The sequence below is a fragment of the Alosa sapidissima genome, chromosome 7 (genome assembly GCF_018492685.1).
Source record: "Alosa sapidissima isolate fAloSap1 chromosome 7, fAloSap1.pri, whole genome shotgun sequence".
Lineage (NCBI taxonomy): Eukaryota > Metazoa > Chordata > Actinopteri > Clupeiformes > Clupeidae > Alosa > Alosa sapidissima.
This window is the reverse complement of record NC_055963.1, coordinates 17240561-17258094: the sequence shown is the minus strand read 5'-3', so window position 1 is coordinate 17258094 and position 17534 is coordinate 17240561. Positions and strand designations below refer to the sequence as shown.

Here is a 17534-nt window from a genome sequence, read left to right as displayed (position 1 = left end):
CTGCCTTGTCTGAAAATGACAAGTTCTCTTATAGACCATCAATGGCAAGAGCATAGCAGGTTGTTAAAGCATACCATACATAAGACCATGCTAGTTACTTTTGCTGATGTTCTCCAGTTTGTGTGCCTGTTACATTTCAGCTTCTGTGGAGGTATTCAGTCATTCTGTGTACAGTTGTCTGCAGAACAATAATAGTTCAGGAATCAAATATAAAAGACAACACAATGGTTCTAGATGATACAGATGCCACTTATAATATAAATAAGACAAGATTCATTCATCACAGACAGTAAACCCTGTAAGTCAATGCTGTACGTTTCAGCTGCAGCTCAGATAATCCACCAGTGCCTGTTCTGCATACCTCACTGTATCATTCTCCTCTACCTCATGTTCTCCTCTCTTCTCTTCTCTTCTCTTCTCAGATCTTATTTCAGCTATTTCTCTATAACACTTCCTTTTTGCTCTTTAACTCTTGTTTCATCTACAATGGCTCATCCCAACAAACAGTCACAACAATAAAAAAAGAAGAATGAAAAAGTTGCTTCCTCTAAAATGAACACACCAGATGTTTGCAAAATGATAGCATGAAAACAAAATAAATACACAAACAAACAAACAAATAAATAAAACAAAATAAATAAATAAATTAAAAACAAACAAAAAAGTTATTTTTGAAAAATGAAAGGTGGACTGAACTACAGGCTGCTACAAATACAACTTGTGTTGAATATTTCTGACCTCAACATAGTTTGCATAAGAGCTTATATTGAGTACAAAACTATTCAACTGTCAATACACATCAGTTGAATTTAAATCAGTATTTATAATATTGATATTTACACAGCACAAATACACTCTCCCAAGATTACTATAGCTCTCATCCTTCAATTAAATTATCCCCTTTTTAGATATAGATCTATAAATAAATATATTTAGTTTATCCATGTTTGGTAGAGTATTCAAGTTTCTTCTTTGTCAGCTTATATAAGCGCTAGCTTGTTCCTGTGGTTGAATATTATGCTAGATAGCAACTGACTCGGTGAGAGGTTGGGTGAATCAGCCTTAATAAGTGGCACATCCACTCAAACTCAGATGCAAACTGGAATAGCTCTACATCGCATCAAAACAAGGACTCTTTCCAATTCCATCAGGCCACACCTTTTATAAAAGGAATGTCAGATTCCCTGTCCCCCTTTCCCTCCCTCATTCATTGGTCAGCTTACATATAAACAAACAGACAGATGGAGGAGTGAGGATTTGTGGGTAGCTGGCAGGTCCCACATGCTGTAATTATAACTCCAACCCCTGTATAACGGGAAGTGTGTAAGAGAGAGAGAGAGAGAGAAGTCATAAAAATGTTGCAAAAGACTAGTTGAAGTATAATGCAGCATGCATACAAAGTTTAAAAAAGTTTAAAAGTATCCAAAGTAACTTCACTTAGCATATAAAACACTGTTAGCCTACTACGGTCAGACATAACTACTAGAAAATAGAAAGGCTTAACTCATTTTACTTGTGAGGCCATCTTTTTTGTTTAAATAATGACTTTATAGTGCCCTCCACATTTATTGGCACCCCTTGTGAAATTGAGTAAAAAGAGACATAAAAATAATCTTTTGGCAATTCATTTTGGTGTCACAATGAAAACAAATAGGACAAATCCAACCTCAAAGGGAAACAAATTTATTCTGAGAAAAAAATACCTCATAAAGAAATACTTTTTTTTTTTACAAAAAGACAAGTGCCACAATTATTGCACCCTGCATTTCATACTTTTGTTACGCCTCCATTTGCTAATGTAACAGTTCGTAATCTATGATGGGATCTGGGAAAACCCATCACATAGTGACGTTTCACCAGTTTAAGGTGAAATATCCAGGATGTGGCTAGGATGGTATCCAGCATGTTGCTAGGGGACGGTATCCAGGATGTTGCTAGGATGGTATCCGAATCTTACGTTGGTGATATTTCACTAGAGAGAGTTGAAACGGAGCAGTAATCAAGGATCTTTGATTTCACAATGTGATGGGTTTTCCCAGATTCCATTCTTCTCCTATGACATCCCATAAAGTTGAAGAATAGAAACCAAGGGACCATTCCTCTTACAAAATCTCTTTCTACTGTAGGTCATCACGTGTGCATTCTCTTCCTTGACTCCATTTTATGTACTATTACTCTTTGCTTTTGTTTATTTAAAGCACATTTGAAACACCCCTGTGTATGAAATGTACTATATAAATAAACTTGCATTGCCTTGCCACTGTTTTCTGTGGAGTTTACTGTGCTGTACTGAGATGCCAATTGCAGAACCTTATTTTTCTGTTCAGTAAACCATTTTTGTTTTGATCTGGACATGTATCATTGACCTACTGAATGATCCAATCATGACCCATGTTTAATTTCTTGGCAGATTCTTTTTGAAAATGTTCAGGATTTTATTGGAGTTCATTAGACCATGCACCCCAATGAGGTTCCCAGGGCCTTTGGAATAAAAACAGCCCCACCATATTACAGACCTTCTACCATAATTATCATTCGGCACAGGGTTCTTTCCAGTATAATCATTCTTCGGATGCCAGGTAGCGGTAACGGATGCCAGGTAGCATAGCTGTGCATGTGGAACGTTAGTAAACCTCACTCCCCAACGCCTCATGAGTAATGCTGGCATGAAAGCTAGCAGCCTGGGCTTTTAGCTTGATTGTCAACACGCTCGACTCCCGATCTGAGGTGGTGCTGTTTCGCGGGTTCTAGTCCGGGTGTGTGCAGAGCTGAACCGCGCAGGTTCAACACAATGCAGGTTACATGTGCACCAAACCTGAGTGCAATTTTCATGTTATCTGAAAATAGACCACGATTCCAGACAAAGTCCCTATAGCATTCAGTTGCTCCTGCTGTTTACATTTGTAATTAAATGACAGAAAAGGCTTTTACTAAATAATCTATAAGCACAGAGATCACTTTTGGAGATTTTTTTGAGACTTGGTGACCCCAAGATGATGCTTTTTTCTGTATCTCTCCAACAGTGATTCTTATGATTTTTTTGCCTCCCTGACCATCCACATGGCAAGGCAGGATAAGCATGGGTCTTTGTCCTAGCAAGTTTAACAATTCCAGTTGATTAGAACTTTTGATCATTTAAATCTTTTGAAGTGTAAATATAGGCAACCAAGTACCTACTTTTTATAGCCATTCCCTGCCTTAAAAATGTCAACTCACTTTCATTTTATTTACATTTAATGTATTCCCTTATTTTTCCCTTATTGAAAAACGACTAGGTGATTTTACCTCTGTGTCACTTCATACCTTAGTAAAAAAGGAAGTACTGGATTACTGCTGAAGTTCGAGGGGTATTAATAATTGTGGTATGTGTTTTTATCAAAATAGTTAACTTTTTGCCAGAATAACTTAATTGCTTCACTTTAAGGTTGCTTCACTTTAAGGTTGAGATTACAATAAATCACCAAAAGATCATTTTTTATACATGTTTCATCTAATCAACTTCAACAGGGGAACCAATAAATGTGGAGGGTACTGTATAGTTTTTTGGCCGTTGACCTTATTTCCTGTGTGTGTTATTTTTGTCATCGAAACCGATGTGTCTCACCGCAGACAGACACATTCACTGCATATGTTCACTCACCTCAACAGAGCCGTCAATCGTCCTCCAGGCTCACATCTGATTGGAGAAGGAAGTAGGCTCCTGTTCATAGCCGCCCTGGTTGTAGCCCCCCTCGCTGTAACCGCCTTCCTGGCCGTATTCGGGCTGATACCCGCCCTGGGAGCCAGCGTATTGGTCCTGCTGGCCGTAGCCTTCCCCGTAGCCCTGCTGCTGGCCGAAGGCATCGGGCGCGGGGGGCTTCTCGCCCGAGGGCACATAGGTGCCAGCGAAGGCACCCATCCAACCCGTCTCCTTGAAGATGAACCACAGGTTCCCTCCCCACAGGATCAGATTGATGAAGCCAAATGCCTGGGGAAGGGCGGAGTGGGTAAGACCACAAGTCAGACCACTGCTGTATCAGTTTATTTAGATTCAATGCGTCCTGTTCAATTTGACTGCAATTCATCTGTTGGAGTCAGTTCACATTAGGCTGGTGAAGTAAAATACTTTTGGTACATATGTATATTAGATATGATTAAATAAAATAAGAGGTAGCTCAATTAAATTATATTCAATTAGGCCCAATTCATAAATATTCGATAGAACTGGATTCAAAAAACACAATCCAATCAATGTTCTTTATCTGATAAAATGCACTTGTCAGGTGTTTTTTTTTTAGAGTAGAATACGTAATTTAATAAATAACTGAGAAGTTGAGTTCCTTGTGATTGCAGTTGAACTTTTCTCCAATTAGACATTACTATGGTATGCCTCAAACCAAACCACAAATTGATCTCATCTCTCATATCAAATCAAATGTGTCTTATTTAACTTATCTAGTCATATCTGTTAGCATAGCAAATGCATATGTGCATATGAGCATATTTAGAGCATAACCTTATCAGCATCTCTACTGCAGCTGACTCAGCAAGATGCTCACTTAATCAATGCATTCCTCACCTTTGCTGTGTGTGACTTTGTATGATTGCATTCGTAAAACTGAATAAGTAACGGAATAAACATAAAACTATACTACAGCAATGGGAAGCTTTTGTAATTCTGATGAAGGCCGCCTTACAGGCTGAAACGTAGGTGAGTAAAGACTTGTCATACTGTATGGAGCCAGAGTGTGCGGCATCTTTTTTACCATTTAAACCTTTGTAAGATAACACCATAGGTTTCTCAGGGAGCATGCTTATTGAGAAATCAGTATTTTTCGCACCGTCTTTGTACCTGGTTTACACACTAAGTAAATGAATACATGTAAATACTAACACTGTAAAGCTTCAGCAGTAGGACCTATTATAAGACAACAAACTAGACACACACCACAGGATCGCCTTGGACAACTCCTTTGCATTCTCGTAAACAAAAATCCCACAAAAGGGATTTAGCGCCAAAGCCTAATGTAGTGTATGCAATGCAAAGATAACGGTCTAGAGACGCACCCCAGAAGTGATGAGGCTGAACACCACTGGGTTAGTCACCTTGGCCAACTCTATGTAGGTAAAATAAGGGATAACAGGCGCTGAAGTGTCCCGAAATACAGAATTAATAGCCACCCCACTAGCCAATCAGAAAAGAGTATTTGTTGCCTCCGGGTGATTAGCAACAGTCTGGAAACGCACCACTGAAGTGTTGAGGCCGGACACCACCGGGTCGGCAACCTCGCGGCAGCGGTTCTCCTCCCGGTCGCAGGCTTCAATGAGCGTCTTGACGTTTTCGGGATCTGTGGCCACCTTGACGTTGGACAGGCCCTTCGCCCAGGCACAGGAGCAGACTAGCCACATGAAGGTGAATACCGCCGAGACGACAAAGTCCTGAGGAGACGGACAATATTTTTCATGTGATCTTCATTTACTCAATTACTGATGTTTCATGTACAACATAGAGTTTTACTAAAACACCGCCAGTCCGCCAAGGCTATAAAGTTCTGGAAGAGACAGAGAATCATGTTCTTTTAACATTTTCTATTCAGATTTCAGATAATTATATTCATATTTTCTATATTTTCCTTAACTCGCTTATTTATGTTTACCATAGAGCTTTACTTAAACAATTTTCTGCTGATGATTATCATTTTCAAAATGTTAATATTAGAGATTTATCTCACTCATTTCATTATTGTTAATATCACTGACATTAAGTCTTTGCTGAATAAATGTTTAATTCATAGATCTATTACTAAGCACAATTACCGTAATTTCCTAACTATTAGCCGGGGTTTATACATTGAGTTTGCAAAGTTTTTTCATCTATGATGTTAATGCACGGGGGCAGTTAATATGGTATTAATTTGGTTTTGTTTTTTTAACTTGCATAAAACACTGTCCTGCGGTTTATACACAATGCGGCAAATACACAGAAAATTACTGTATATATATATTTTTTTTTTAACAAATATCAGATTTTTAATGAGGTATTAAGAGAAACCAAACCAACCAAAGAAAGAAAAAAGTGAGAAAAAAGAAAGGACAGTTAAAAAATAGATAGTGAGGTTTATTAAGAGCCGGGAGAGTGTGGAGTGGGAGATGAGGGATACTGTAAGGTCAAACAAAAGAGAATGACCGCACAGCAGAGTAGCTCCCAAACTTAAAGGTGCTCTAAGCAATGTTGGGTAACGTTACTTCTGTTGAGGTTCAAACAAAACAAAGAGCTAGCTCGCTACTCCCTCCCCCTCCCTCCCGTGCAATTGAAACTCTCCAAAACACACATCTCATTGGTGATCGGCTGGAACAGTTTGTTATGTTTTTATGGTCCAGGCTGGAACAAGCGGTTTTTGGAGCCTGGGCTGTCCACAGAGACTGCATTTTTTTACAGTGTATTCAGGGCACAGGCAGCTAGCAGATGCTGAGGTGATGTTTGCTGTATGTGACAAAAAATGTTTTAGCTTAGAAAACCGCGTAACATCACTTAGAGCACCTTTAAACTGAAATTAAAAAATAAGTGGTTCGACCCAACATTTTGCCTGAAGGAGACCCTTTCAGTTCAAAACGTTGCTTCTTTTGGATTTGGGAGCTACTCTGTTGTGTGGACATTCTTCATTTTGTTTTACCTTATAATATACTTTGTTGTGCACCTGGCCAAAAGATAGGTGGGATGTGCACAGCACGTAACCCCTCTGCAAGACTAGATGAGCAATACTTACCACCTGAGGGCCCCTATTGTTCTCCTTGTACTTCTCCATGATGAACAGGTACACGGCGATGGCAACCATGGAGTAGAGGAATGAGAAGACCGCAATGGTGACGAAGAACTCGGCCGAGCCCGAGTAGTCTCCCTCCAGGAAGAGCCGCTCGGGTTTCTCCCCCCTGCAGGTGGGCGCGTCAAAGTACACCTGGTGCAGCCTGCAGGGAGAGAGGAAATGGAGAAACTTACAGGACAGACAGGGGCCTAGCTGGAAGGCTTGTGTACAAGGGTCCTCAATAAAATATGTACATACATACGGGGGCCTTGCTAGAAAACTTGCGTGCAGGGGCCTAGCTAATGTACATGGGCCTATAAAAATTAGGGGCCTAGCAAAATAAATTATCCTCTAAAGAAAGTACAATTTCAACCTCTAAAGTAAAGACGAAAGGAAAGAAGCTACACTGCTTGTTATACTGTATGTTGAATATGTTCAACAAAAATGGCAGTGATATTTCAAGGACTTTAAGATAAAGGAGTTCATGGATTGCACAAGATCTAGTGACCTCTAGGCATGAACTATCTTAAATCTAACTATGGCCTACATGTTTATGACTACCTTTCCTCAGAATCACTGTGAGTGATGACAGAAGGTCACACCCAGATGACTCATACTCATGAGAAACAGACAGACGTAGAGCTCTGTCATACACAGGAAGAAAATTGAAAAAAACAAAGGCCCAGAGCCTTGACAGAAGTACATATGCACACCCTTGTGCAATTCACTACATGTGCAATTCATTTACGCAAATAGCTTTGCTGATAAAGACCTGATGGTGGGAATTTTGCAAAATTCAACCAGGAAGGTTGTCAGCTAGTTAATAACAATAATAAGCTTTATTTGTATAGCACCTTTCATACAGATAATGCAGCTCAAAGTGCTTTACATTTGTAACATTTAACACAATAAAAGAAAAGAAAATAATAATAATAATAATACATTTTGAGACTAACGCTGCAAGTTGTTGCGGTAGTTATAGGCTTTGCTAACAAATGCTTAGGCTAGCAAATGCTTATGCTTAGACCCTGTTGATGTGGACTCTAAGCGGTTAGCCTTAGTATGTTGTTAGTATTTGTTGTGATTATATGAATTTATATACAGATATTTAAGACAGACAAATGCCTAGGATAACAAATGCTGATGTGTTGATGTGGACTCTAAGTAGTTAGCCTTAGCATGTGTTTTTTATGTCAATGCACTCACTCCAGAAAGCCATGCTGACACTGCCCATTGGCATAGCCTCGTGCAAACATTTTAGGATCTCTTTCTAAGACCTCTCTAAGATCTTTGGTCTCGTGACCAGGTGTCAGGTGACCAGGTGTCAGTCACAGTCAGGTGTAGTTGTCAGGTGTGACGTGTGACACTGACCTGAAGGGGTATGCAAACTCCACCTCTAATGCCAGGTCACTCTCTGACCGATTCTTGCACTCCACGCTCAGCTCGAACTTGCCCGAGTAGCCACCGCACGTGGAGAATGCAAAGATGGAAAATATCTGTGGAGGAGAAGAAAGAGAGATTAGAAATAAATAAAGAGAGAGTGCGCTGTGTATCTGTTACAGTTCAGTGAGTGAGAAAGAGAGACAGGCAGAAAGCAATAGGGTCAGATTGAGGAAGTGAAAGAGCGTGTGCGTGCATTTGAGGGGTAGTGGTTGCATGTTAGATCATGAAGGGGGGGACCTTCTGTGGGTAAAAAAAGGAAAATCGAAAGGTTATAGATATCAGGTGCTTAAGTTTACTGGAAGTTGCACTGCATGACTGCAGCAAAGAGAAAGAAAGAACCCAGCACATCAAGAGAGATTACGGGATGGCTATAATTAGAGGAAACGTTTTAAAAGAGGAAGGTGGAGGATCATTTTTCACTCACTATACTTATTTATAACAAAGACAAACAAACAAAAGGCATTATTTCTCCAAGACAGCCTACATGACTGCAGAAAAAGCCTCTTATGCGGTGGGTGGATATTTCTGCCCACATGGACAACAAAACACCAATGGCACGCTTTCTCATCTGCTGAATCCCGCCCTACCAGGGCTAAACCAATCAGTGCTCACTGCTTGCAAACACACACACAGCGTAAATCAGTGCTGCACCTGTTGCTATGGTTACCCAGATACCTAAAGCTGAGCATGTCTGGGAATAAAGGATTTTGAATGTGTGTGTCTTAGTGTTGTGGCCCCTCTGTGATATATCAAGTTTCAGCGCACAGAAAGAATCCACACCTTAAGTGTAGCAGCCGTAGTAAAACACTCACATAAACACACACCTTAAGTGTAGCAGCCGTAGTAAAACACTCACATACACACACACCTTAAGTGTAGCAGCCTTAGTAAAACACTCACATACACACATTCCTGCACACATGCACCTTACCTAGCACGCACATACTTATACATACATACTCAAACTCATACTGAACTCTACCACACACACGCACATGTGTGCGTGGGCACACACACACACACACACACACACACAAACACACACTTATCCACTCTCACACTTATTACCAGTCTCATTTATACCTTTCTCTCTCACGCATGCACACACACACACACACAAACGCCTGCACACACACACACACACACACACACACACACACAGAGAGGGGAGATTAGTTGGTGAGACTATTTTTACCACACCCTCCCTCCTTCCCTGCAGGCGAGATCCGATTGAATGGAAAATCCGGCTATTAATCTGACTGAGGTGCTTCACCATCTGTCACTAAACGTTGAACTGATTTACTGCACACACACACACACACACACACACAGGTACACACGTTTGCACCATTGCATTCCTTTGCTAAAATAAAAACAAGTTACTGTGACAAAATACTGGTTCCTGCAACTTCTACAATACCATCACACTAAGGGACTACTATATGGGAGCAGACCCCTAGCTAGTGCAATGAAGGAGGTGAGAGTTCCTCTTCTTTGGACCTCTTTATTATGTATGGCAGGTCAAACACATTGGGGTTCCCCCTCTATAAAAACAGCAAATTGATTTTCTTCGTGTGGGGCACTACTACAGTGTGTGATGGATCCACAAAGATCTCTGATCGTTAAATGCAATATTATGCACACACCACTTTAATTACAGTAATAACCACAGTATTGATCCAAGTAACGGAAATTAATTCGACATCTTGCTTTTGTCGCTTAATCAGCGATCTGAATGGACGCTAATAGTAGGCATGGACTACAAATTATCTGAATTTTACCGTACCCTCTTCACCAATCATCTCCGCAACACACACACACACACACACACACACACCCACACACACACACAGACAGACAGACAGACAGACAGACACACACACACACACACACACACACACACACACACACACACACACACAGACAGACAGACAGACAGACAGACAGGCAGACAGACACACACACACACACGCACACACACACACACACACACACACACCCCCTCTCACCAAGCCACCATCCCCAGAGACAGTAGCCTCTAATCGTATTTGGCAGTCTAGTGGGTCATTATCGGTTTTTAATTATGGTTATGAAAGGGCAGTGTGTGTGAATGGGGGCAGAATGGGAGACAGAGGGAGTCATCTGATGAAATGACCAGGAACGCCAGCATAAGACTGAAACAGATAACGATGCGGAAAGAAGGTATCATAGCTGTACAGACTGCTCTTCTAAACATTGGCGATATGTGTTTTAAATATGTATTTGTACTGTCATCAGCATACTGTATCTTAAATATTTATTAATTAAAATCTTACTGGTTATATATTTAAGATATATCTATGTATGTATGCTTGCATCATTATTTGGCTAGTTTGAAATGTGCTAAAATGCATTTTCCTTGTGTACACTACACAGCACCTAGGTTCTGTACTCCATTCTAAATGACCTGTGAAACATTACAGATGTATTGGCTTCTGAAGCTTTTCTGCAAGTGTCTTAACCAATCAGAACAAGGAGCTAAATTTACAATCAGGGGTTAGACCTCTACAATGTCAGTCAAACCCAAGACTGGTGGTGATTGGCTGAGAGGTTCTGTAGTGAGTTTTTATTGGTGGAATAGGCAGAGGGCGGTAGTAGCCTGATTAGCAGTGTCATTGCTAGCTTCATTAGCTTCCATCTTCTCGCTTTGAGTTGTTCTACACGAGCATTTTGAGCAACTCTGTCTCAGTTCCGACATACCTTTCGACAGTTAGATAATATTAATTATTTAGTTGTTTCCTTATACATTTTATCTGAATCAAATACGTTTCATCATAATGTAGGCAAATATTCTTATACACACTTTATTTCCATCAAAGGGAGGGTGTGTTGTTTCACTGACTTTGTATTTGTACTCAGTTGAGTGTTTGGTTGTTCTCCACTTTCAGCAGATTATCTAAAATCGCAAGATTTCTCCAAAAGACCACAGTGTAGTCCACAGTGTAAACTACAGGAAATGCTTTTAGCATAAGTGGAGTAGAGTGGATCAGATGGTTTGCTTTGCAGCCAATAGGGCTGGTGAATCAACGGGCAGAGAGGCAGATGAGGTTTACTTTGCTAATCTGTGTACTTAAATCCAGGATTACCAAACGGCTCTCCAACTTTCTGCAATGCTCACAAAAAGGTAAATCTGCTGCTACCAAACGGTCTTTTTTGGTAAAAGTCATCAGGAATGAAGTAGACTAGATGACAAGCCATCTAAATAACACCACAGCCCTTCAGCATTGTGCCTCTAACTAAGATGGCCTAGAGTTGCTCCAGGTCTATTTTACAGTGATATAATCTGATCATATAAACATATACCACCATGAATCTATGCAGTTATCATCTACTTCAACAAACCATAGAGGGTTACAGATTTTAAAAATCAAAGTCAAATTTTGATGGCCTGCGTCAAGACTGACAACACCGATGTCACGGAATCACAGAATTACCCAATAAAATATCCTTCACAAAATGAATGGTTACAGGGACAGCGCCATGGCACGGCAGCCCCGCTATCTTTACAAGGACCGACTAAACCATGGCACGGCAGCCCCGCTATCTTTACAAGGACCGACTAAACCATGGCACGGCAGCCCCGCTATCTTCACAAGGACCGACTAAACCATGGCACGGCAGCCCCGCTATCTTTACAAGGACCAACTAAAGCAGCCCCGCTATCTTTACAAGGACCGACTAAAGCAGCCCCAGATTCACTCCCGCTTTGTGTTTAACTTCTGCATTTTGTGCAACTCTACTGTAACATGCAAACTTGCACTGCTGTTTCTGTTCATTGGACATCTCACGCTGCACCAGCCTGCTCCACCTGCCTCAGCACCTGTGGCAGTCGCTCTCCGGGGACCTGAGTTTCCGCCCTCTTGCTTCGCCAGGCCGCTGTGTTTTTGTGGCCGCAGCAGTAAATAAGAGTGGAGCCAGAGCCATTGCTTTGCCCTCTCTGTCTCCCTCTCTCCTCCTGACGCTGCAAACTGAGGCAACATCAAATCCACCCCCCACCCCTAACATCACCGACAGAGTCAGCCAAAGACAGCACATTTCTCACTCCGGACTAGCTGTAAACACGGTAAATCACACCATAATTTGTTGCTACTGTACACAGTGAGAGTGTTTAATGAATATTAAATAGCACTTCAGGACTTAGATTTGTAATAGCTGTCCTGACTTGTGATAACAGCATAAACCAATCAGAGCGTGAACGAAGGGACTGGTAAGAGGGACTTGTAGGCTTGTCTTGTCTGTGCAGGTATTGAGTGAGAGGACTGTGTGTGAGGGGAAGAAAGGCTCCATGGATGGTCTGAGTCTGACAGCACTGATAGAGTGGAAGATAATGGCACATCGTAGAAAGAAACAGGGAGACAGGTGGACAGAGTGAGACAGACAGCCAGCCAGGCAGCAGGAGATAGATAGATAGAGAGAGAGAGAGAGAGAGAGAGAGAGAGAGAGAGATGCCATAACCTGAGGGACACTTGTGTAAATATAAATCTTTTTGACATGGACACATGCAGACATAAACAATGTTTTTACTTTTTAGTTTACATGTATGGTCTATATGTATGTTTGTGTGTGTGTTTGTGTATGTGTGTGTGTGGTGGGGGGTATTGTATTGCATTGTTTTTTTGTTTTTTGTCCTCCATCCTTCTTCTTTTAACCTCTATTACCTATGGATATTTTATATACATTCTATATATATTCTATAGATCTATGTATGTTACACATAAATGTCTATACACTGTTTTGTATCACTGTTTTGGCAATGCAGATGCCCCTTTTGTCATGCCAATAAATTACCTTTGAATTTGAATATTGTCTATAGTACAGAGTACCAGAGACAGTAAGGGAGACAAAGGGACAGCAGGAGATAGACAGATAGAGAGAGAGATGAGAAAGAGAGAGACACAGGGGGACAGAAAAAGATTGATAAACTGAAGTACAGAGTACCAGAGACTGTAAGGGAGACAGATGGGCAGAAGGAGGGGAGGAGAGAGGAAGAGAATGAATAGAAGAGACACAGAGAGGAAGGCAGAGAGCTGACATACTGCTGGGGAGAAAAAAAAGTGTATGAGCAGGCCTGCACCACTGCCATGGCAACACTATACATCAGGGATGGCTGAGGAACCGCGATACTGTTTCTATGGAGACTTGAAGGCAATTCTCACCTCTCTGTTCACTTAGCACTTTACTTGGCTCTTCCTCTCTCACACTTGAGAACACACGTGCGCGCGTACACACACACACACACAATGTTTCAATATTATATACTGAGGGACTTACCCATTGTAAAATCTTTATAAATGCCACTCTCTCTCTCTCTCTCTCTCTCTCTCTCTCTCTCTCTTGCTCTTTCACACACATATACACGCACACTCAAATACATAATTCATTGAACAAATACTCAACATAGATGGAAATATATATTCTGTAAACATTTACCAACACACACCCACACACCCACACACGCTCACAGATCACGAATACGAGAAATCTGACACTTAAGAATTCAAACAAGTAGAAAAGTCTAAAAAAAGCCATTCTCAGCCCTTTCCCTTGTCCTTTGGTCTTCTTCAAGTAAACACATGACTGCATATTTATGCAGCCGAGTGACCACAGGAAGGGACAGGCTGTGCACAGTGGCATACAGCGCGAGCGTGCCATGGCCAGGGAGCGTTTAATCTCTCACAGGCTGGCATCGGCCCAAGGTATAAACAGACTGGGCCGCCTCAGTTAGAGGAGAAACCACGGGGGAGGAAGAGAGTGGGCGCCCGCCATGGGGATACTCAGCCTGCCCAAGCATTAGGCTCCATTCACAGAGCTCACGGAGAGAGAGAGAGAGAGAGAGAGAGAGAGAGAGAGAGAGAGAGAGAGAGAGAAGACAAAGAGAGAGACAGCAAGGGAGACAGAGAGAGAGAGAGAGGGAGAGAGAGAGACAAAGCAAGGGAGACACAGAGAGAGAGAAGACAAAGAGAGAGACAGCAAGGGAGACAGAGAGAGAGAGAGAGAGAGAGAGAGAGAAAGCAAGGGAGACAGAGAGAGAGAAGACAAAGAGAGAGACAGCAAGGGAGACAGAGAGAGAGAGAGAGAGAGAGAGAGAAGACAAAGAGAGAGACAGCACGGGAAGAGAGAAAGAGAGACAGCAAGTAACACAGACAGAGAGAGAGAGAGAGAGGCAGACAGAGCAATCTTGTAATTATAGCTGGCTAAATGAAAAGACAAATAAATAAACAGAGATGCAAGCACATAAACCCATTTTTCAGCATTACTGGATTATGACCTGACGTTGCTTATAATATCTTGTAGGGTATTGCAGATCTCTGATATGCCGTAGTGTTCCCTTTCACAGCTTCTGGGCAGATCTGATTCTGTCAATACATTACATGAGGGGCAGCTGTGGCCTACTGGTTAGCACTTCGGACTTGTAACCGGAGGGCTGCCCTTTTCAAACCCCGACCAGTAGGCACGGCTGAAGTGCCCTTGAGCAAGGCACCTAACCTCTCACTGCTCTTCGAGCGCCGCTGTTGATGCAGGCAGCTCACTGTGCTGGGATGAGTGTGTGCTTCACCTCACTGTGTGTTTCACTAATTCACGGATTGGGATAAATGCAGAAACCAAATTTCCCTCACGGGATTAAAGGAGTAATATTATACTAATACTTATACATTCCTCATGTATTAGAACAGCGAAGAGGTCAGTGGAGGTTTGCCCATTGAACCACACGCTGAGTTCAGGTATAGGGCACACATATGTTAATGTGGAGAAGTACAGTATGTGCACAGATGACTAAAATGGAAAAAAAAAACAGTGTAGGGAATGGTTTGGGTTAATGTATTACTCATTGAAGAAAAAGTAAAGTCACTCATGCGTTTTTCCAGTTTCTGGGTTGTTTTCAGTATGTACAGTAGGTATGTGTTGTTGTTCTTCTTCAAATTACAGACATTATTTACAAGACCAGCTGAAAAAAGATTCCCCAGGATAAAAAAATGAATCATATGTCTTGTTTTCTATATACTATGATTCTATGAGAGTAGTACTTATAGTACTCATTGCTGCACTAGCATGACCTTGTTGCACTGTACTTTGATTGTTTCCCTTTTTTGGATAACAGCATCAGCTAAATTAAATAAATGTAAATGTAAATCTTTTTTTTGTGTGTTAGCTGCAGTATGCTCATCATGAAGAGGGATTGCCACAGCACAAACAGCCTCCTGTGGCTTGAAGAGTGGGAGTAAGCCCCTCTGATGTGATAAGGACCTTGAGAATTAGGCCTTGGCAGAGTATGTCTCCTCATTAGCTCATTAACTCCAGTCTCCCTTAAGCAACGGTGGTGGGCTGGAGAGAAGAGAGGGAGAGACGGCAGATAGTGAGAGAGTGAGATAGTGTGATGATAATGAGAGAGGAATGGCAGGATGAGACAGAGGGAGGTAGAGAAAGAAAGAGAGAGAGAAAGCCCGGATCATGGATCCAGAGACGGATCATGCCCCAACCATCAACTGCCCATAAGCTCAGTTACCTATTACTTCCACACACTGCGACCCACCCACAAAGCTTTGGGATGTTCCCATCTCAGTATGAACAAAACACACACACACACACACACACACACACACACACACACACACACACACTAGCCATGTGCTAACCATCTCTTTCAGCCACACACAGCAAGATCTGTTCATTGTCTGTACATTTATCTGCACATGAAGTTCATAAATGTGGATTACATTTAATTAGGCTATTATTCTGAAGACATTGTAGGTCTACAGAGCGCGCAGTGTGTGTCTGCGCAACTAGACAAAGAGGGTTCAGAGAACTACAGAGGTAGTTACGTTTGAGAATGTGTGCCATGGTAGCCCTATCATCCATCAAAAATATGTCTTCGTAAGCAGACAGAGAGAGCGAGAGAGAGAGAGGACCTTAGAAGGAGCATGACTGCAATACACACACACACACACACACACACACACACGCACACATGAACACTCAGAAGTCCTGTGTCTGTATTTACAAGATCAGTTTTGACTTACAGGGAGGCTACACCAGGCACATAACTGAAGCGCTCCGTTCGCGACGCGCAAAAATGGTTTTAAAAGACTAGTCTATTTTTGTCAAACGTATGCACTGCTATCACATCTGGTGTAGCCAGTTCCACTGATCATAGTGGAAGCTATGTTGCAGCAGACGCAACGTAAACGGAACATTTCTACTGTACTGTATGCTCTCCCGACATCACACTTCTGTTAGATAGATAGTCCTAACAAACGCCCCAACAGGCCTGTACTGGCTGGGTTATGCTAGGTGTTGTAGACATCACAGTCTACTGTGGACTGGACCTGTCACATACAGCTACCCCACTGACATCTCTCTCTCTCTCTCTCTCTCTCTCTCTCTCTTTCTCTCTCTCTCTCCATCTCTCTGCCAATACTATGATTAATAATTTAATCCTGAGACACCACTACCATTCAAGTGACCTTCAGTTTCTTCAAAACACACACACACACACACACACACACACACACACACACACACACACACACACACACTTCCCATGGGGAGTGGACCTACTGAAATGTTCTCAGTGTTATAGAAAGTATTCCTACTGATGTCTGAAAGTACAATGGCAGAGTAAAGATCAAAACGCTGAGGTAAATAACATTGTTTCATGACATACATAGAAGTGTATATGTACATACAACCATTTACAAACCTTTACCTATATGTACATACAACCATTTATAAACCTTAACCTATATGTACATACAACCATTTACAAACCTTTATCTATATGTACATACAACCATGTACAGACCTTTACCTTTATGTACATACAACCATTTACAAACCTTAAAAGTAAATAAAATAAATATGAGAAGCCTAAAAAACTGTATATTTTGTTGTGTTTCAGAGACATGATATAGATGAAACAGTTTGATATTCTCCCAATCAAACCCTTAAATGTGTACAGTAATTTGTTGAATATGGGAGGCATTATGGAGTTGCTCAGTTCCTGCTGGAAGCATCTGGCTGGCCAAGATACTCGATTACACCCCAGTATGACTGAGACTGAGGCTCCATCTCAGCCACGTCGGCTCCATCACCTCTCAGCTACTATAGTACATAAATACATGCCGAAGTCCCGGACTGACCATGCATGCCGAAGTCCCGAACTGACATACATGCCGAAGTCCCTGACTGACAATGCCTTCCTGCATCAAACAATCACAGCAGTAAGAATCTATGCTATACAACAATGTAATGCTGTATCTTGCTATTTGCTTG

General features: G+C 41.6%; 1 protein-coding gene across 1 annotated transcript in view; it reads right to left on the bottom strand.

Annotated features, from left to right (window-relative positions):
- Window positions 1–963: 963 nt before the first annotated feature.
- Window positions 964–17534, bottom strand: part of sypb (synaptophysin b) — a 20289-nt gene continuing 3718 nt past the window's right edge. The window contains exons 3-7 of the mRNA XM_042097352.1: window positions 8154–8278; window positions 6747–6945; window positions 5227–5418; window positions 3641–3967; window positions 964–1305 (exon numbers count right to left, since the gene is read on the bottom strand). Coding sequence (XP_041953286.1) covers window positions 3671–3967; window positions 5227–5418; window positions 6747–6945; window positions 8154–8278 — 813 coding nt within the window. The 3' untranslated portion in view covers window positions 964–1305; window positions 3641–3670. The remainder of the gene's footprint in view (window positions 1306–3640; window positions 3968–5226; window positions 5419–6746; window positions 6946–8153; window positions 8279–17534) is intronic.